The sequence below is a fragment of the Vipera berus genome, assembly GCF_964194415.1.
Source record: "Vipera berus genome assembly, chromosome: 7".
Classification (NCBI taxonomy): Eukaryota; Metazoa; Chordata; class Lepidosauria; order Squamata; family Viperidae; genus Vipera; species Vipera berus.
The window spans coordinates 8,487,068-8,506,972 of NC_138209.1; the positions used below are offsets into that span (position 1 = coordinate 8,487,068).

Genomic DNA, 19,905 nt, shown 5'->3' on the forward strand with positions numbered 1-19,905 from the left:
TTCCTCTGTACACCGCCCCGAGTCCCTCGGGAGAAGGGCGGTTTATAAAAACTAATAAATAAATAAATAAATAAAGTCAAGAGGGAAGCCAGCGTTCACTTAACAACTGTGTTACTAAGTTAACAACTACAGTCAGTGATTCATTTAACAACTCTGGCAAGAAAGGTCATAAAAAAATGAGGCAAAACTCACTTAACAAATGTCTCACGTAGCAGTAGAAATTTGGGGCTCAATTATGGTCATAAGTCAAGGACTTAACTAACCTGTACACTAAAACTACCTTTATACATTTTATACATTTTTTTTTTCTGGTGACAAATACCAACTCTACCTAATTATAGAAAAAAATCTCTTTTAAGATTATAACACAATGCAAATTTCAAACTCATCCACATATTCTCCTATTGTTTTATTTAGATATTGCACCCCATTTTTTGTCCCATTTTATTACACGTTCTTCCACTTGTTCTTCTGCATCAAATTTCAGTAAAAGTTTATACGTTTTAGCAATAAAACGTTCATCACTCGCATGATGTTTTTTAAGGATCTAATTTTTCAAAAAAATTCTTTTTCACTATAGCTTGGTACGACCAATAGCTCAGTGGCCCCCCAATCTTTCTGGTGTTGTAGACTAGCAAGGGAGGGGGGGGGAGAGAAATAAGTTGGTTCCATGTGCCTGCCACTCACACAGATGGAGGTTCACACACATGGGTGAGTGTCCTCCACTCACACAAATGGAGCTGCATGCACATGCTGGCCTGCCACTTGTATGGCCCTGTTCCGAGCAAGCTGTGCCCCAATACCGACCCGGGGGTTGGGGACCCCTGCATTAGATGAAATGGGATTACCTAGGATTGAACTGTAAAGGGGAATTTCTTCATTGTACCTTTCTTCCAGAAGTGATTTCAATAGTTCATACATAAAAAGGTAAAGGTAAAGGTTCCCCCGCACATGCGTGCTAGTCGTTTCCGACTCTAGGGGCCGGTGCTCATCTCCGTTTCAAAGCCAAAGAGCCAGCGCTTGTCCGAGGACGTCTCCGTGGTCATGTGGCCGGCATGACTAGACACCAAAGGCGCACGGAACACTGTTACCTTCCCACCGGAGTGGTCCCTATTTTTCTACTTGCATTTTTACGTGCTTTCGAACTGCTAGGTTGGCAGAAGCTGGGACGAGTAACAGGCGCTGACTGCTACGCGGCACTCGGGATTCGACCCGCCAAACTGCCGATCTTCTGATCGACAAGCTCATACATACCAACTACCAATCACTAAACAATGACATTTCCTTGTTTTTTTGTTATTGATATTAGGATCATGTTAAACTTTTATGTCTAGTCTAGTGCAAAGAAGGGCTAGGGGTGACATGATAGCAGTCTTCCAGTATCTGAAGGGCTGCCACAAAGAAGGGGGGGGTGGGGTGGGGTGGTTCAACCTAGTTTCCAAAGCACCAGAAGGCAAGACAAGAAGCAATGGATGGAAACTAGAGGCAACCTGGAATTAAGGAGAAACTTCCTAACAGTGAGAACAATTAACCAGTGGAATGGCTTGCCTTCAGAAGTTGTGGATGCTCCATCACTGGAGGCTTTTAAGAAGAGACTGGAGAGCCCCTTGAATGGTATCGGATCTCCTGCTTGAGCAGGGGGTTGGACTAGAAGACCTCCACGGCCCATTCCAATTCTGTTATTCCGTTATAAGCAGTGACCGTGAAGCTCCGTTGTGTCCATGAAATTCTTCCCATTCTTTTAGTTTGTGGCAAGGCTCGGCCCACCGTCCTTTGGAATTCTTCCCAGTTGGAAAGAGAAATGGCAGAACAGCTGCTTTGCTTCCATGCTGGATGTAGGATATGTAAGATGAATTTAACTCTACTTCATGGTTTTTTTTTTTTTTAATCAGGTACCATTACTTACAATATCGCCGAGACGCTAAATTTCTTCAAAGTCTGCCATGAGTATTCAGTGACCGACGACAACCTTATCGAAACACCCTTCGCAATGGTATGTTTTACCAGGCATTTTGGCCAGTGATTTGGCTGTGAGTTCAGCTTAGAGGAGTTTAATCATGTATTAAAAATTGATGTTTGACCGAAAATAAGCACCAACGCACTACTTGGTTTCTTTCAGTTTGTAGTTTTGCTTTTTTGAAATAAGTCCTTCAGCGGAACGTAGTAGTACAACCTATTCGGGAATATTTAGCAAGTCATTACATGTTTGCTAATAGAAGAGTTTCCTTTCTGAAATATCCACAAAAGGTAGATGTACATGATACTTATTGCTAAGGGGCTGCATGTAATAGTTCCTCATTGGTTGTTATTTCAGTACTTAAATAATCTTCACCATGCTGCAGGATGATGTATCCTGAAAGTTGGTTTTAAAATATTCTAAATCACAGGCTTGAATCAAACGGCACCTCTGGAACTCCAGTTTTAAGTTAAAATATTCTAAAGTGGCTAAGGTTTGGCCACAAGTCGTAGTACTGTTCTCTCATGAAGTTTGACTGAAATTGCAGGCGAGAAAGACAAAATTGGTGAGATGTCATCCATGTTAGTTGTTGTTGTTTGCTGCTGAAATTGGAACAGATGGCCATTTCTCGCTCTCTATGCTTGAAATGTTTAATAAGCCCAGCCATTAAATAAATCTGTACTGTTAGTCCTTGACTTACAACCACATTTGAGCCCAACATTTCCATAGCTAACCAAGATAGCTGTCCAACTTCCCCTTGGCTGGGGAATTCTGGGAGTTGACGTGCGTAAACCTTAAAATTGCCAAAGTTGAGAAATACTGCTCTATACATTTACAGTGATTGAATTTGAATAAAAAATAGAAGATACCGTTGCTTTTTTCACAACACGGTATTACTGGGCTGAAGACACTGATGATATTAACGGGACTTGCAGCCTTTAATTGATGAGAAAATGAAATAAATAAAAATAAATGATGATTTTTTTTATTAACGGGACTTGCAGCCTTTAATTGATGAGAAAATGAAATAAATAAATAAATAAAAATTTATTACGGGCATCGCTGTTTAATTACTTTTTAATAACTTTTAATTTTTGTATCTTGTTTTTATTATGTATTGCCCTGTTCACCGCCCTGAGTCCTTCGGGAGAAGGGCGGTATACAAATTAAATTAATAAATAATAAATAAATAAAATGATTTTTTTTATTAACAGGACTTGCAGACTTTAATTGATGAGATAATGAAATAAATAAATATTTTTTTATTAAATGAAAGCCCACTGCATTAAGTATTTACCCCAGTCCCAGCAATTTTTATAAACCTGACAGCGTTTAATGTTTTTCTTTATTTTTGCATTAACTTTTTCAGTTGGACATGCCTAATGATCAGATACTTGCCAATCTGGACAGTATTATTAAGGACATTTGTAAACACAAATCTTCGAAATATGGTGAGCCACTCTTTTTAAAAATTTCTTAATCAATGCCGATAGCTAATGATGTTACTCAGATGAATATAAGATTGGGGGAAGCATTTTGCTAGCATCAAGGAGAAAACAGTTAAAAAAAAACATGAACTGCCGCACTAAGCAGTTAAAAAACAGTAACAGAATGTCAGGCAACAATTGCTTAATAACATTGCTAATAATTTTGCTGCACATCTGCAAGCCATCTTAACTTCGCCTTCTTAAGAAGGAAATTTCTGAAAACCATTTCATTCTTTTAAGAAGTTGTTTGGGAGTCTTGAGAACGACCTTCCGCTTTCAAGCGGCAAAAATTATTATACTGAGAAGTCCCGTTTTTGTTTTCCTGCAGAATTATTCGGTTAGAAAAATAATTTCTCCCTGCCAAAGCGTAGGCTTGGGAAACATTTACGCAGGAAGTTCCTATCTCGAAATGTTTTGAACAACCTTGAAGAACCGTATCAGATGTTTTTGAGTTCCAAGTTTAAATGTTTGGGGTTCTGAGAATTTTCCTTTAAGGTCAGGGCAGAACGCATCATTTTGTTTTGGCGTCAGAACAATATGTGACCGTTTTCAAGGATTTGACTTTGAAATGTTCCAGTTCTTTTGAGGGTATGAGTTAAGCGGTTTTCTCCTGCAAGGACACACAGGGATTAGAACAGTTTGTTGAGGGGTTTTGTTTTGTGTTTTTGCAGAGTTTTTTTTTTTGGGGGGGGGGAAGCACAAGTAGTCCTTGACTTACGGCTACAATCGAGCCCCAGATTTCTGTCGTGAACAGTTAAGTGAGTTTTGCCCATTTGTACGAGAGTTGTTAAGTGAATCGCTGCAGCTGCTAAGTTACTAATACGGTTGTTATTTGAATCTGGCTTCCCCATTGACTTTGCTTGTCAGAAGGTCACAAAAGGGGATCACGTGTCCCCGGGACACGGCAACCATCATATATACATCCCAGGTGCCAGGGTCTGAATTTTGATCACGTGACCAGTGGGATGCCCCAATGGTCGTTATGTGTGAAAAATGATCATAAGTCACTTTTTCAGTGTTGTTGTAACTTCAAATGGTCACTAAAGGAATGGTTGTAAGTTGAGGACTACCCGTAGTGGGTTGTTTTTTTTTTACCCTTTTCTGCTGCTGTTTTGATAAGGCTATTCATGCAGTTAAGCACTGGCAACTGCTCCTCCACCCGTACTTTTCGTTTTCGTGGTCGGCGTCTGAGATCTCACAATTTATTCCACTAATGTAGGACGTAATGCAGGGGTGTCAAACTCAATTTCATTGAGGGCCGCATCAGCATTGCGGTTGCCCTCAGGGGGCCGGGTGGGTATGGCCAGGGTGGGTGTGGCCTACTGGGTGGGCGTGGCTAGAGTGCGTATGGCCTACTGGGTGGGCGTGGCCAGCTCTACATCGTTCGCATCAAGGGTGCCTATGGGGGCCTGGGCAGGAGTGGGAGAGATCTGAGGGTCTCTGGCAGGAGGAGGGTCTCTGGGCCAGGGCCAAGGCAGCGGGGGCCGTTCCCTCACTGTTTCCAGGATGGCTTCGCGGGCCGCATGAAACCACTTTGCGGGCCGGATCTGGCCCCCGGGCCTTGTGTTTGACATGTCTGACGTAATGTTTAAATTTATTTGAAAATATGGTTAATACATCACATTAAAAGTATTTGCCCTGTCTTCTTTCCTTTTTTAGTTTTGGACTCCCAGGGCCTTTCTTGATTTGAACATGGTTGCCAAGGATTGAGAAGCTCAGCGTGGACTGTAGCTCTTTCCCGTCATTGAAAGAATGAACATATTGTACATAGTGTGCTAAATTTGGTCCACGGTTGCACCCAGCCTTCTAAATCATGCCGGTTCTAAATAGGACCACTGAAAACAGGCAGCCCTCGGCTTACGACTATAATTGAATCTGGAATTGTGGCCCTAAGTGTTCCACTCATTAAGCAAGTCGCTACACGACTGCACCTGATTTTACGATGTTGTTTTTTTTTTTGCAACAGTTAGTGAATCACTAGGAGAGCGTGATAGTTCGTGGTTAAAGACGCTGAGCTTGTCAGCCCAGGTTCAAGACCTGCGTGCTTTGTGATGGGATGAGCTCCCGTTAGTAACCCCAGCTCCTTCCCACCTGACAGTTCAAAAGCATGCAGTTGCGAGCAGATAAATAGGTACCACTTCGGTGGGCAGGTAACAGCGGTCCATGGGCCTTGGCGTATAGCCATGCTGGCTGCATGACCACGGAAGCACCTTCGGATGAGGCTGGCTTCCGTCACTAGGAAATGGAGATGAGGATCACCCCCCTGGAGTTGGACATGACTAGGCAGGGGACACCTTTATCTTTACCTAAGTGAATCACTGCGGTTGTTAAGCGAATGGAGCGGTCGTTAAGCAAACACCTTTTAACCGATGGACGTTTCTTTCCAAAATCCTAGTTTCCAATAAAAAAAAAATGTAAATCATGGTCGTGTGACTGCGGGACACATGACCAGCTGGTGAGCACCAAAAGTGTGACCATGTGACCGGGGGGAGGCCCTGCCTGCCTGTCTGTCTGTTAAGATTTTTGAATCGAGGTTGTTAAGTAGCCTGGGAAGATCCATTGGTTGTTAAGTGACCAGCCGTAAGCTGAGGACTACCTGTTCCTGATTAAATCTCTTCCGCTGACTTGTGAGAGGTTTAAAGATGTTTATTTTTGCGTGGAGTTGCTATTTTAAACAGAACTTTCAATGATTTTGTACAGCGATGTCAGTGTTAGAACATCCACACTCTGTCAACCAGCAATTGCTAGGTAAAGGTAAAGGTTCCCCCGCATATGCGTGCTAGTCGTTTCCAACTCTAGGGGCCGGTGCTCATCTCCGTTTCAAAGCCGAAGAGCCAGCACTTGTCCGAGGACGTCTCCGTGGTCATGTGGCCGGCATGGCTAGACGCCAAAGGCGCACAACGCTGTTACCTTCCCACCGTCGTGGTCCCTATTTTTCTACTTGCATTTTTACGTGCTTTCAAACTGCTAGGTTGGCAGAAGCTGGGAGGAGTAACAGGCGCTCACTCTGTTACGCGGCACTCGGGATTCAACCCGCCAAACTGCCGACCTTCTGATCGACAAGCTCAGCCTCCTAACTCACTGAGCCACCGCGTCCCATCTAGCAATTGCTAGCAGTACAAAAATAAGCTGAATTCTTCCTTCTTACCACCTCCTCCCTCCCTCCCTCTCTCTCTCTCTCTCTCTCTCTCTCTCTCTCTCTCTCTCTCTCTCTCTCTCTCTCTCTCTCTCTCTCGTTTCAGGTGTTTTTGTAACAAGTATGAGCATCCGAAGTTCAACTAGCGAAGCCTTAGATGTGAAAGTTGAACGATTTCTCTCTGAAGAATCTCTAGGACAGAAGTTGGAAGAAACTGAAACGATCGGCAAAGAAGAAAAGCAAGAACCGGATGATTAGAAGGTTGCAGAAATGTCATTTTCCTTCTATAAAAATTATAAAGGGCAGTTCTTGTACCCTCATCCATAGATTCCCTCAAGTTCTGGTCCTGAACAAGAAGATGGCACCAATATCGGAGACAAGGGAATTGTCTCCAACAGTGAAGCTCCTTGGCGCTGTTAGATCAACAGTCCCCCAAATTTGGGGCCCAGGTAGTATCTAGGAATTATCAATATTATAGGCTCGGCACATCTGGAGAGCCTGCCAGCACTGACACTATTGTTTCAGTGCAAACCATTCTCCGTTTGTAAAAAAAAAGATGTTTTATTAAAAATGAAAAGCTTTGTGTACAGTTTTTATTCACCTTGGAAGCCCTCATGTCCCTCAGGTTTTAACTGTGTTTTTTTCAATCCACAAATTGATTATATCTTAAGAGTCTTTTAAGGGAAAAAAAATAAGAACCTGCTTTGGCAGGTTAATGTATGGGTGTGAGGCGTGTGTGTGTGTGTGTGTGTGTGTGTGTGTGTGTGTTAGGTTGTCCGTGGCTGCCAGTTGCATTCTGGAAAAAGTGCAGTGAGCACCTGGTTTTGGACATTCCCGATTGTTGTTCTTGTTGTTAGCTGCGAAGTCATGTCCGACCCATCGCGACCCTATGGACAACGTTCCTCCAGGCCTTCCTGTCCTCTACCATCGTCTGGAGTCCATTTAAGTTCACACCTACTGCTTCAGTGACTCCATCCAGCCACCTCATTCTCTGTTGTCCCCTTCTTCTATTGCCCTCAACCTTTCCCAGCATTAGGCTCTTCTCCAGTGAGTCCTTCCTTCTCATTAGGTGGCCAAAGGATTTGAGTTTCAGCTTCAGGATCTGGCCTTCTAAAGAGCAGTCAGGGTTGATCTCCTCTAGGACTGACCGGTTTGATCGCCTTGCAGTCCAGGGGACTCGCAGGAGTCTTCTCCAGCACCATAGTTCAAAGGCCTCAATTCTTTGGCGCTCAGCCTTTCTTGTGGTCCAACTTTCACTGCCATACACTGCAACTGGGAAGACCATAGCCTTGACATTCACGATAGACACTAACAAAGATCTCATCTTCTGTCCACCTACTGTAACAAAAGCGTCCTTCATCATTGCTTAAATTGACGTAAACATATTAATAAAAGAATATTTGTAGTTCAGGGTTGAAATGAGGGATCCTTGGTGCTCTCCGAGTTTGGTTGATCGCTAGCGCTGATGATGTTGCCTAGTTGGGCAATGAAAGGTCTGCAAGAAATCAACCAAGCTCAGAGAGCACCAAGGACGCCTCAATAAACATACTGCAGGAACAGCAATGCAGGTGGTCCTCGAGATGCAACCATAATGGAGCCTGCCCATTACTGTTGCATGAAGGGACAGCTGTTAAGCAAGGCAGTGTCGCTTAACGACCTCCATACCCAGAAGCCTGTTGGTGACTCCAGTTGTTTGTGGAACTTCCTTAAAATAATTGTGAGACTACTATCAGCTTGCAGAATAGCATGAGCTGCCACGAGGCATTCAGCCTCTGTAAGAAAGCTGAGTCTCGCATCAGCCTTGCATCGTTTCTGCAAAAAACAGAAAGGTAAATTGGGTGCCGTTGGGCTCCGGAGCTGGCTGAGGAACAGGCTGAGACCTGCAAATCCCCTGGGTGGCTGGATGGGAAGTAGGCTGAGATTTACAGGCTTTAACAGCCTCCAGTCATAACTAGCTTTTTTGGGGTGGGGGGTGTCTGCCATAACTTGATTAGTCGTATCTCGAGGACTACCTGTATCAATTTTCATAGTCAGAAACCTTGGTCTTTTGGACTCCCCTGAGTTTGGAAAAATGTCATTAGGTCTGTTAGATAGTAGTTCTCAGCTTACAAACCGTTCGTTTAATGAATGTTCAAAGTTAAAAACAGTCCTGCAAAAAAAGTGACTTACAGCTTGGGTGCTCGACAACCGACATGTATTTACAATGGTTGCAGCATCCTGGGGTCATTTGTGACCTTCCCACCTGGAATGAGGGAAGCTGTTTTTTGTTAACTTCAAGGGGGGAAAAAGACCAAGACATAATTAAACACATCAGAAAAAAATGTTAAAACCAGAAAATAATCACAAACAGAAAATATTTTTAAATTTTTTTTGTAATCTTCAATATTTTATACTTCCGTTGCAGACCATATTATAATTCCCACATATCCAGTAAATTGACGGGGGGGAAAATTATCACTGATGAAACAAGATAATTCTTGCAGATCTTGTGGGACAGCATTTGACCTTCCTGTTGCTTCAACCCATGAACTTGTATCTGATATGTTTTCTAATACTGACCAAGTTTTCCAGTGCCATTTTTCAACTGATAAATGATCCAAAAACACTTCCTACACTGAGCAACTAACAATTTAGTTTTCAAAAGGGGAAAAAAAGTAAGCTTCTTGGCATTTATCCCAATATTTTCTCTATTAAACATAGGTTATACTCCTTATTTTGAGGACTCTGCAATTCATCAAACCCCATTTCCCCCCCCCCCAAAAAAAAAAAAATTACCCATTTTTACATATTCCCTTCTGTTCGCACCCTCCTCCCAATTTGGCTGAATAGTTACGAAAGTTTTGTACAATTCCTATGGGGGTTAAATGTCATTGATGCAAAACCTTGAAATATAACTCCTGCTTTGAAGCTAATAGAAATCCCCCATCACCGCAGTGCTTGCCAGATATTGTCCAGTTGCCTTCCCAGATAGATAAATCTCAAGTTTCTTTTGAACTCCCGGAAGGATTTTGTTTTGTCTCTTTTCCAGTAACCACATACAGGATACAGTTGGAAAGTTATGCCTTTGTAAGCGAAGAGGGGAAATGTAGTCTTTTGCAAAACTTGTTAACAGGGGATTTGCAAATTCCATTAGTCTCCCAGTGAGTGGGGGAATGTGTTAATTTGAATCCGTAAGGCGCAGTGTATTTTACATCTTAAGTGCTGTTCTAGCTCTTGTTCAGTAGAGGACAAACCGCAAATAAACTAGATGCCCGCAGTCGGCCAATCATTAAACTGTCGCACACAGATGTATGCTTATGGATGTGTGCGCACACATGCACGTGTATTAGAAGTCAGCAACAGACAGATTAAAGGAACCCGTGTGCATTGTAAGGTTTGCTGTTTAGGAATAATTGATAGTTGATAATGCTAAGGATGTAGCTTGAACAGTGGATCCTATAATATGCCTGTAACTACCCAGACAGCCACTCTTCCTGGTGCAGATTATCTGAAGGCCACTTTTAACCAAGGCTAGAAAAATTGCAGAGCCCAGAAATAAACCTGGGGTTTTATTTTGGTGTAGAGGGAAAAAGAAATTGGCCACTGGGGGACGCTCCTCTCTTACAAAGCTCAGTCACTCTCCGTTAAGGCTTTGAAATGTGCAGCAGTGATGGTTGTTTAGCCGTTATAAAATGAGGCCAGTTTTATGGGCGTGCATGGATGTGTGTCTGCTGACCTACACAACAGCTGAAGTGATTTCAAGGGCTGTTTGCCAAGACACGGGCAAAGAGTTTGACAGACACCAAGTGCCTGCTACTTTGCAAACTGCAGATTTCGTTCCATGTAATGCAAAGTCCCAACAGCCAGAACGAAACAGGCTGGCTGTTAAGGGGGTGGGGGTGGGGGTGGCTTGACACTGCATATTGATAGTCTGCAAAAATATGCAGGAGTTGCAGGTAGTCCTCGACTTACGACCACAATGGAGCCTAACGTTTCTGTTGTTAAGTGAGACATTTGTTAAGTGAGTTTTGCCCCCGTTTTGCAAACTTGCTTGCCAGAGTCGTTAAGTGAATCGCTGCAGTTGGTAAGTTAGTAACCTGGTTAAGTGAATCCAGCTTCCCCATTGACTTTGCGTGCCAGAAGGTTGCAAAAGGTGATCACGTGACACCCCCCCACCCCTCCGGGACACGGCAGCCATCATAAATATGAGTCCGTTGCCAAGCATTTGAATTTGGATCACATGACCATGGAGGGGGAAATGCTGCAACGGTCATAAGCGTGAAAAACAGTCGTGTTACTTTTTTTCAATGTTTTAAGCCAGGGGTGTCACGGGCTGGACGCATTACAACGAAACTGCTTCACCCAATGGGGGAAAAGCTCCGATACGTCGCGCGACGTCACGTGACGCCGCGAGTTTGACATGTCTGTTTTAAGCAAATGGTTGTAAGTCAAGAGCTGCCACTTTAAATTTGCAATAATTGTATTGTTTCTTAGCAAAAGCAATACTCCAAACAAATTAGGCACCTTAATTAAAGGGTCTGAGCAAAGATAAAAGACAAGTTTTTCTTTTTTTCTGTTCAATTGAGTCCCGTTCTCAGACGTTGCCTGGACGAGTCCCTGCGGTTTTCTTGGCAAGGTTTTCAGACGTGCTTTGCGACTGTCTGCTTCCTAAGGATGAGAGAAAGTATCATTGGCATTGCTGTGGGTTCAATGTTCTGATGCAGGCAGTCTATGACTTATGATCAGTTACTTTTATGAACTTTAAAAGTTTTCACAGATCTCCTCAAGGCTAGTTGCAAACCAGATTTGAAGTTCTGATAGCCATCCCTCCCAATCCCCCAAGGTCACATGATCACATTTTGGGCACTCAGTCCTACAGTTACAACCATTTGTAGCATCCCACGATCATGGGACTGATTTGCCGTGTTCTTTTTGCTGGAAACAGGCGTTTATTTCCAGGTTTTGGCAAATAAAGCCCATTGCAGACAACGCATTCACGTAGCGTCCACAGTGTTCGCTCCATGATTGCCACATTCACTTCACCGCCACAAAAAAGGTAGCGAAATCAGGCATAGTCGTGTGGTGACCTGTTTAACAACCGGTACCACTTAGGACCACAATTCCAGCTCTCCGTTCCGATTCCTTTTTGCATTCATTCTCCAAACATTTTCATTAGGGTCCACTGCCACGGCTCTTCTCCGAAGCACATTCCAGCTGCCTGACACAACCTGCCACCTTAAAAATAAAACAATCCTGCAAACCGCAAGAGGTTGTGTAGGCCTTGAGCTGACCTCTGCTTCAACTTGCAGTCTTGACTATAAAGATTCCTCCCCCCCTCCACCCATGAGAAGTGCACCTCCTGACGTGGTCCCTTTTGTCAAACCTTTTTTGCCATTTCTAAATTTATGCGCGGCTGAACTGCACCACAGTGGGGACTTTGCAGCTATTAATACTTTTTTAAAAAAAGATGGAATCACATTACAGAAGAGGTCAGGTGGCATCTTTGAAGCAAAAGCTGTATGGTCGTCTTCGGAGCTATCTGCCAAAAAGGAAATTTGGCATTGCGAATAGAAAAGCGTTGCTTTATTTTTAATGCAGCAAAAGCAATGCACGTTTACCGGCCCTTCTCTTCATAGTTTACGGGTCTTGCCTTCGGCTTTGGAAATAATTTTCTTTAAAATATTCATTGGATTCTAATGCAGCAAGTGACTACTAGGAGATACATTGGCTACTGGAGTGTGGATTATAAAACATTTTTGCTTGAGAAATAGCAATAGGGAGATCAGTCTGTAGCTTTTTTCTAATTGTGAACTACAAGCTTGTTCCTATATCCTAGATCTGGAAAAAACCAATCAAATATGTTGAAATATTTCTATTGATTTAGCAAACCAATCAACAAGTTGTCTTTATTTTCCAGAATCAGTCAGTCCTATTTTAAAAAAAAAACTTATTTTGCCCAGATAAATACAGTCTCTGAATATGGAAATCTTATACTTACTTGGATGGACTTCAGGTCTTTCGATTCTCACCAGTGGCTAGTTGATTATGGAGTTGTAGGTCCACAAGTCCAGATGGCTGCCAGATTGGGAATGCTGATCAAAACTTGTACTCAACAATACTGAAGAATGTACAGGTAGTCCTCAACTTATGACTACAGTTGAGCCCAAAATTTAGGTTGCTAAGTGAGACGTTAAATGAATTTTGCCCCATTTTACGATTTTTCTTGCCACAGTGGTTAAGTGAATCACTGCAGCTGTTTAGTAAGTAACTGGGTTGTTAAGTGAATCTGGCTTCCCCATTGACTTTGATTGTCTGGGGGCGGGGTCACAAAAGGGGATCACATGACCCACCCGGGACACTGCAACCCTCATAAATATGTGTCAGTTGCCAAGCATCTGAATTTTGATCACGTGACCATGGGGGTGCTGTAACGGTTGTAAGTATGAAAAATGGTCTTAAGTCACTTTTCCAGTGCTGTTGCAACTTTGAATAGTCACTAAACGAACTGCTGTAAGTCGAGGACCACCTGCACTTGAAAGACAATCTTCCTGCTTCCTACCTGTTCCTTTTTTCTGGAGATTCTTAGGACTAAACCAGGGGTAGGCATGACTTGTGGACTTCAATACCCAGATTTCCTGAACCAGCCATGCTGACTCAGGAATTCTGGGAGTTGAAGTCCACAAGTCATAAAAGGGCCAAGGTTGCCTACTCCTGGACTAAAGAATGGTCCTCGTCCATGGAAAACAGGTAGTCCACTTCAGTGTTTCTCAACGTTGCTGATTTTAAGACGGGTGGACTTCAACTCCCACGATTCCCCAGCCAGCCATGCTCTGGGAGTTGAAGTCCATCTATCTTAAAGTTATCAGGGTTGAGAAACGCAGATGGATGATATTGAAAGCCACTGAGATATCAAGTAAGGCCAAGATGGACATTACTGGTCCTTCCACAATCATCCGAGGTTGCAAAACACTGTTCTACTGATTTGCTATGGACCACTTGCTTCTAGGACTACTGGTCAGCTGAGAGAATAGAGCATCAGAGCTACCTTTTGCCCTTTATCCTTAGAAGAACTGTCAAATTGCAGGCATGAGCACATTCACCCTTATCGTGATGGTTGTTCCATGCCGGGTGTTATGACACCCTTCTTCCCTCAACAGCTCCAGTCAAGCAGAACTGATTGGCCAAATGTCACCAGGCATTTGGCCCTTGTGCACAGAAGCCTGCTCAGAAGGCAACTTTGCATCCAATAGCACCAAGCTGCAATTAACACGGGAAATTAAAATGCTTGGAGAAGCAAAGATGAGGGATGCTAGTGCTTGTTTAGCAGAGTTTTAAACTGAGTGTCTGTGAAAGCACTGCAAGAATGACATCCCAAATGTTTGGTGCTCCTTTGAAGCCGCACGCCTGTACACTCCCATCAGGTGCACAGGTGCAAAGATACATCAGTGTAGCAGCCCCAGTGTTTCTCAACCTTCGCAACCTTAAGACATGTGGACTTCAGCTCCCAGGATTCCCCCGTCTGCAGTGCTGGCTGGGGAATCCTGGAAATTGAAGTCCACACGTCTTAAGATTGCTAAGATGGAGAAACACTGGGCTCCTAGACTGATGCATCTCACAAGAGTAAATTGTAGCAGCTCACGAAAGAAAAAAAAGATGTAAGGATGATTGTGTACTGTAATCTTCAAGGATTAATGGTGAGCATTTGGTATAATTTTGGTATAATTTTCTTGCTCCTTTAAACATTAAAAGGTACAATTGCCGGTACTTTTTTCCAATACAAGGTAAATGTAACTGAGCAGTATCTATGGAGATTCTCAGTCATCTAGATCATAGTTATGCCAAAGATGCTTTTTTCACGAGGCAACTGGACTTTGTTTTTCTTTGAAGACGTCTTCAAAGAAAAGAAAGTCCAGTTGCCTCGTGTAAAATAGAGCCTTGGTGGAGCAGTGGGCTAATGCCTCCTTAAGTAACACCAGCTGCCTGCAATTAGTGCAGGTTCGAGTCCCACCAGGCTCAAGGTTGACTCAGCCTTCCATCCTTCCGAGGTAGGTAAAATGAGGACCCAGATTGTTTGGGGCAATTAAGCTGACTTTGTAATAATACCGCTTGGGGGGGGGCGAAAGCCCTAATAAGCAGGCATATACATAGAATGAAGGCTACTGCTAAGCTTGTAAGCTGCCCTGAGTCTTCGGAGAAGGGCGGGATATAAATGGAATATAAATAAATAAATAAATAAATAAATAAATAAAAAAGCACTTTTTGGATAACTAAAAGTATCTTTCACCAGTTGCCTCGTGAAAAAGCATCTTTGGGATAATTGATCAGTAATAATCCTGGGCGTTTGCATTCCAGGTCTAAAAAGAAGCCATGGGTTGGGTATACCTAATAATTCGCCTTAATTTAATTTTCTTCTTAAGATTAGAGAAATTGAATGCTATTTCCTGCTAACACTTTAATACAATGAAAATGGACATCTATCCCATGGGGGGTTTATTGCTCACAGCTCCATTCGCATAACACACTGAGCTATAAATCATGATTTATAAGAGACGGTGATTGCATTTACACAGTGTGGTGCAGAAGCCGAGGAAACCACGAGATGGCTTTGTACTATGCATGGTTCCCTCTCTTTAGGAAAAAATACCTGAACTAAACAAGAACTTTCAACGACTTAAAACTCCTCCGATTCATACGTATGGAGGGGGGGGAGGGGGATTGTGGATAGCTGGAACTTTTTAATTGTTTAATTTTCGGTTTCCACCCAACTTGATGGATTAACATAGAGCTTGCAGATCTCAACAGCTTTTCTACAAAGATGTCTGTGCCAACACAATTAAGTCCAAAATACTGACTAAGGGAAACTTCACAGATTAATTAATGGTTGATACTTATGCAGGAGAAAGATTGTCCTAAAGACAAAAGGGGGAATGGCTGGCTTTGACCAGCTTTTCCTAAAATGCTGAAGAAGGTTTTTTTTTGTGGAATTAGAAGTTCTACCTCACTTAAAGGTTAGGGCTTACCTAAATGGCATTTAAAACAAAAGCTTTTGCGTGTTGATATTGCATTGTTCCTGCCTGTGATTTGTTGTTCTTGATTAAGAGGTATTTGACTTTCCAGGCCTGGTTCCAACTTTCTAAAGACTATGGAGGAACTTTGAGATCCCCAATAAAATGTGGAGATATGTCTCTTCTCTTGATAGTCATGCTGATTCTTCAATAGTTTAGCTAGCCCACCATTTTTCCCCCCTAGCCCACCTTTTTTAAAATACTTAGCTCTCGCGTGAGAGAAATGGGGCTGTAGAATCATAGGTGCTGTGATAGACTGCATGTAGTCTTCGACTTAAAAAAGTTCATTTAGTGACCATTCAGTTACAACGGCATTGAAAAAGGTGACTTATGAACGTTTCTCACACTGTAGCATCCCCAGGAGACGGCAACTGACTCATATTTATGACAGTTGCAGCGTCCCGGGGTCAGGTGATCGCTTTTTGCGACCTTCTGACAAGCAAAATCAATGGGGAAGCCAGATTCACGGAACAACCGGGTTACTAACTTAACAACCTCAGTGATTCACTTAACAACTGTGGCAGGAAAGGTCGTAAAGTGGGACAAAATTCACTTATCGTCTTGCTTAGCAACAGAAATTTTGGGCTCAGTCAAGGACTAACTGTAGTAAATATTTGGTCTGGCAAGATTTAAGTCTGTGTGTAAGCAAATAAAGAACAGGATGGATTGTTCTACAATACATCATTCTTGATTAAACCTTCCACAATTAACAGAATATGCCCTGCCTCTGTAATAATGCTTTCCCCAGAACCAACTCCATTTCTACTACCGTAGAAAAGCATGGGATTGACAGAAACAGAGGCAGATGGTTGGGACAGGTGGGGGAAAAAATCGAATTAAAAGAAGAGACCAAATCCGATTTTTTTGCCCAAGAAAGTTTGGGATGCCTCTCACATGGATGGGATTCTGGAAGTCCATCCATTCTGGTTTTCTGTCAAGGTGACCTGTTATGTTCCTTTGAACGCACAGCTTTTTAATTATGGGCATCTGGAGAATATGGACAAAACAGTCAAGATGGCAGCTGGGATAGTACGGCTGAAACTCTGGTGTTGGGTTTTTTCTTTTAATGTGTGTTGCACATAAAAATCAGGTTCAACTTTGGCTCAACTCTCATGACCCCCATCTTGAAATTTTGGGCACAAAGTGTGGAAACCCCTCCTCTTTTTCTTTAAACGGAAAATTAGCATTCTGGGGTATCTTAACACTTGGTGGAATTAGCAAGAACAGGAAATTTGGGTCATCATTGCACGACCTACAAAAGAGTGGAACATTCTAAGGCAGGAGCTTAATACACCCAGCAATTTCAGAAATTACCATATAGAGCTCCTGCTTTGGTCATTTTTTAATTTCTGAAGTAGTGGAAAGCATTCTAAAATGTATTTTTTTTTTCATTCTTATGGACACATTGCATAGGATTTATTTATTTATTTTTTGCCTGTAATTACAGTAGGTTTTTGTGGTCGTTTTAAAAAAAATACGTTCAGAGAGGAATTGCATTTGAGAGTGCAGTATAGAGATTTAATTCTTTCGCCAGCCACAATCCCAGGAAAATCTCCCACACCTCTATGCATAGGTGGTTACACACACACACACACACACACACACAGAGAGAGAGAGAGAGAGAGAGAGAGAGAGAGAGAGAGAGAGATCATGTTGCTATTTATCCTGTGGGGAAGCCTATTTTTTGTTCCCCAAACTGATAAGAGAGTATGGGAGGAATAATTTGTCACATCATGCCTAGCTAATTTGGCTATTTTTTCCCTATGTATAGGAATTTCCTTCTTACCTTCTGGGAGGAGGGGGCTCTGTGGTATCTTTAGCAGAACATCCAGATTCAGCCATACAGCATTAACCTTGTGAATTCTCAGGCTTCCTGAGAATATTCAAGAGGGACAGTATTTAATATTTTATCGTTATGTATATGTAGGGGTGTCTATACATATGTTGTATATGGTATGTTTTAGGTTTGTGTCATGTATGTGTTTCACTTTGAGAGCGGACAACTAAATTGCATTTTTGATGTGTGCCGTTGTGCTCACAGTAAAAAACTGACAATAAAGGTTATCTTATCTTATCTTGTGGTAGATTTTTTTCAACCCCAACTAAGCTGATAAGCAGGTTGTATAAATACTCTTGACAATTTTGGTCTTTGAGAAGTTAAACTACCTGGGAACATTTTGTGGCATATCAGTCAAGTTAAGTATCCAAGGCTTTATCATCACAAGCTACAATATATTTGCAGGTAGTCCTTGACTTATGACTAGTTGCTTAATAACCATTTAAAGTTACATGGACCTTCGCAGAGTTACTTACAACACAAAGTTACAACAGCCACGTGCACACGCACACACACACACACACAGACAAACTTGACAACTGGCAGGCATTGATGGAGAGCATCCTGCAGTCATGTGACTATGATTTGGATAGGGGGGGTTTGGTATTTTTTTGCCAGTCTCTGGCATTTCCTTCTGGTCTTTGGCCAAAAAAAAAGCCCATTGGTAAAAATGGGTTTACATAAAAGGTCATAACTTTGGTAAGGGTCATGTGATGACCCACTTAATGACCACAACTTCCAGTCTCAATTATGGTCATAAGTCGAGGATTACCCGTATTGCTGCTGCTTTTTATTTTTTTTAAACACAGAGAAAAATTACAAATCGCTCCAGTAGGAGGAGTAGTCTGACTATGTTGTTACACACATTTTACTTTCTATAAAGAAGCCAAAGTATTTTAAAGAATCTGTGTACCCGAAGAAGTGGGAGTAGGGAATGCTGACAGCATGATTGATCTATTCGTACAAAAAAACAGCATTGATATTATAAGTGCAAGATAATTTTTGAGTGTTTTTGGAAAGCTAACACATCCAGACTCCTGTAGCATCCACTCTGTGCCATGTCTTCCCCATCTCTGCTTTTCACTCTGCACATCATCCCGCACTTTGACATGAGGATTTTGCACGGGTTATGGTCCCTCAGGGCAAAGACATTGTGTGTACCGGGTTATGGTCCCTCAGGGCAAAGACATTGTGTGTACCGGGTTAGGGTCCCTCAGGGCAAAGACATTGTGTGTACCAGGTTAGGGTCCCTCAGGGCAAAGACATTGTGTGTACCGGGTTAGGGTCCCTCAGGGCATTGTGTGTACCAGGTTATGGTCCCTCAGGGCAAAGACATTGTGTGTACCGGGTTAGGGTCCCTCAGGGCAAAGACATTGTGTGTACCGGGTTATGGTCCCTCAGGGCAAAGACATTGTGTGTACCGGGTTATGGTCCCTCAGGGCAAAGACATTGTGTGTACCGGGTTATGGTCCCTCAGGGCAAAGACATTGTGTGTACCGGGTTAGGGTCCCTCAGGGCAGAGACATTGTGTGTACCGGGTTAGGGTCCCTCAGGGCAAAGACATTGTGTGTACCGGGTTAGGGTCCCTCAGGGCAGAGACATTGTGTGTACCGGGTTAGGGTTCCTCAGGGCAAAGACATTGTGTGTACCGGGTTATGGTCCCTCAGGGCAAAGACATTGTGTGTACCGGGTTAGGGTCCCTCAGGGCAAAGACATTGTGTGTACCGGGTTAGGGTCCCTCAGGGCAAAGACATTGTGTGTACCGGGTTATGGTCCCTCAGGGCAAAGACATTGTGTGTACCGGGTTAGGGTCCCTCAGGGCAAAGACATTGTGTGTACCAACAAACCTCACAGGGTGATAAGGGACGCTTGGTGTTCTCTGAGCTTGGTGGTTTTCTCGCAGATGTTTCATTAACCAAACTAGCTAGGGTTTGCCATCAATTTATACCAGGGGTCTTCAAACTTGACCCTTTTTATGACGTGTGGACTTCAACTCCCAGAATTCCTAAGCCAGGCATGCTGGCTGAGGAATTCTGGGTGTTGAAGTCCACAAATCATAAAAGGGCCAAGTTTGAAGACCCCTGTTTTATACAGTCAGTCCTCAACCTACGACTACAACTGAGGCCAACTTTCCTGTTGCTGAGCAAGACATTTGTTAAGTGCATTTTGCCTCATTGTAGGACCTTTCTTGCCGCACTGGTTAAGTGAGCCTCTGCGGTTGTTAAGTTAGTAACACGGCCGTTAAGTAAATCTAGCTTCCCTGTTGACTTTGCTTGTCGGAAGGTCATGAAAGGTGATCACCTGGCTCAGTTGTGGTTGTAAGTTGAGGACTACCCGTATGTTGCAGATGGCTCCTGTTTTTTTTCCTTCTAGGGCTGCAGGGTCTTTTGGCTTGCTTGGGAGGTTTTGGAGGGCTTAATAACAGAGAATCCCTTGGGAGATGT

At 42.9% G+C, this 19,905-nt stretch overlaps 1 protein-coding gene across 1 annotated transcript in view; it reads left to right on the top strand.

Moving 5' to 3' along the window:
- Nucleotides 1-7,139, top strand: part of MRPL1 (mitochondrial ribosomal protein L1) — a 19,442-nt gene extending 12,303 nt beyond the window's left edge. Inside the window, exons 7-9 of the mRNA XM_081333022.1 lie at nucleotides 1,893-1,993; nucleotides 3,327-3,408; nucleotides 6,687-7,139. Of these exons, the coding sequence (XP_081189148.1) occupies nucleotides 1,893-1,993; nucleotides 3,327-3,408; nucleotides 6,687-6,838 (335 nt within the window). The 3' untranslated portion in view covers nucleotides 6,839-7,139. The remainder of the gene's footprint in view (nucleotides 1-1,892; nucleotides 1,994-3,326; nucleotides 3,409-6,686) is intronic.
- The last annotated feature ends 12,766 nt before the right edge of the window (nucleotides 7,140-19,905 follow it).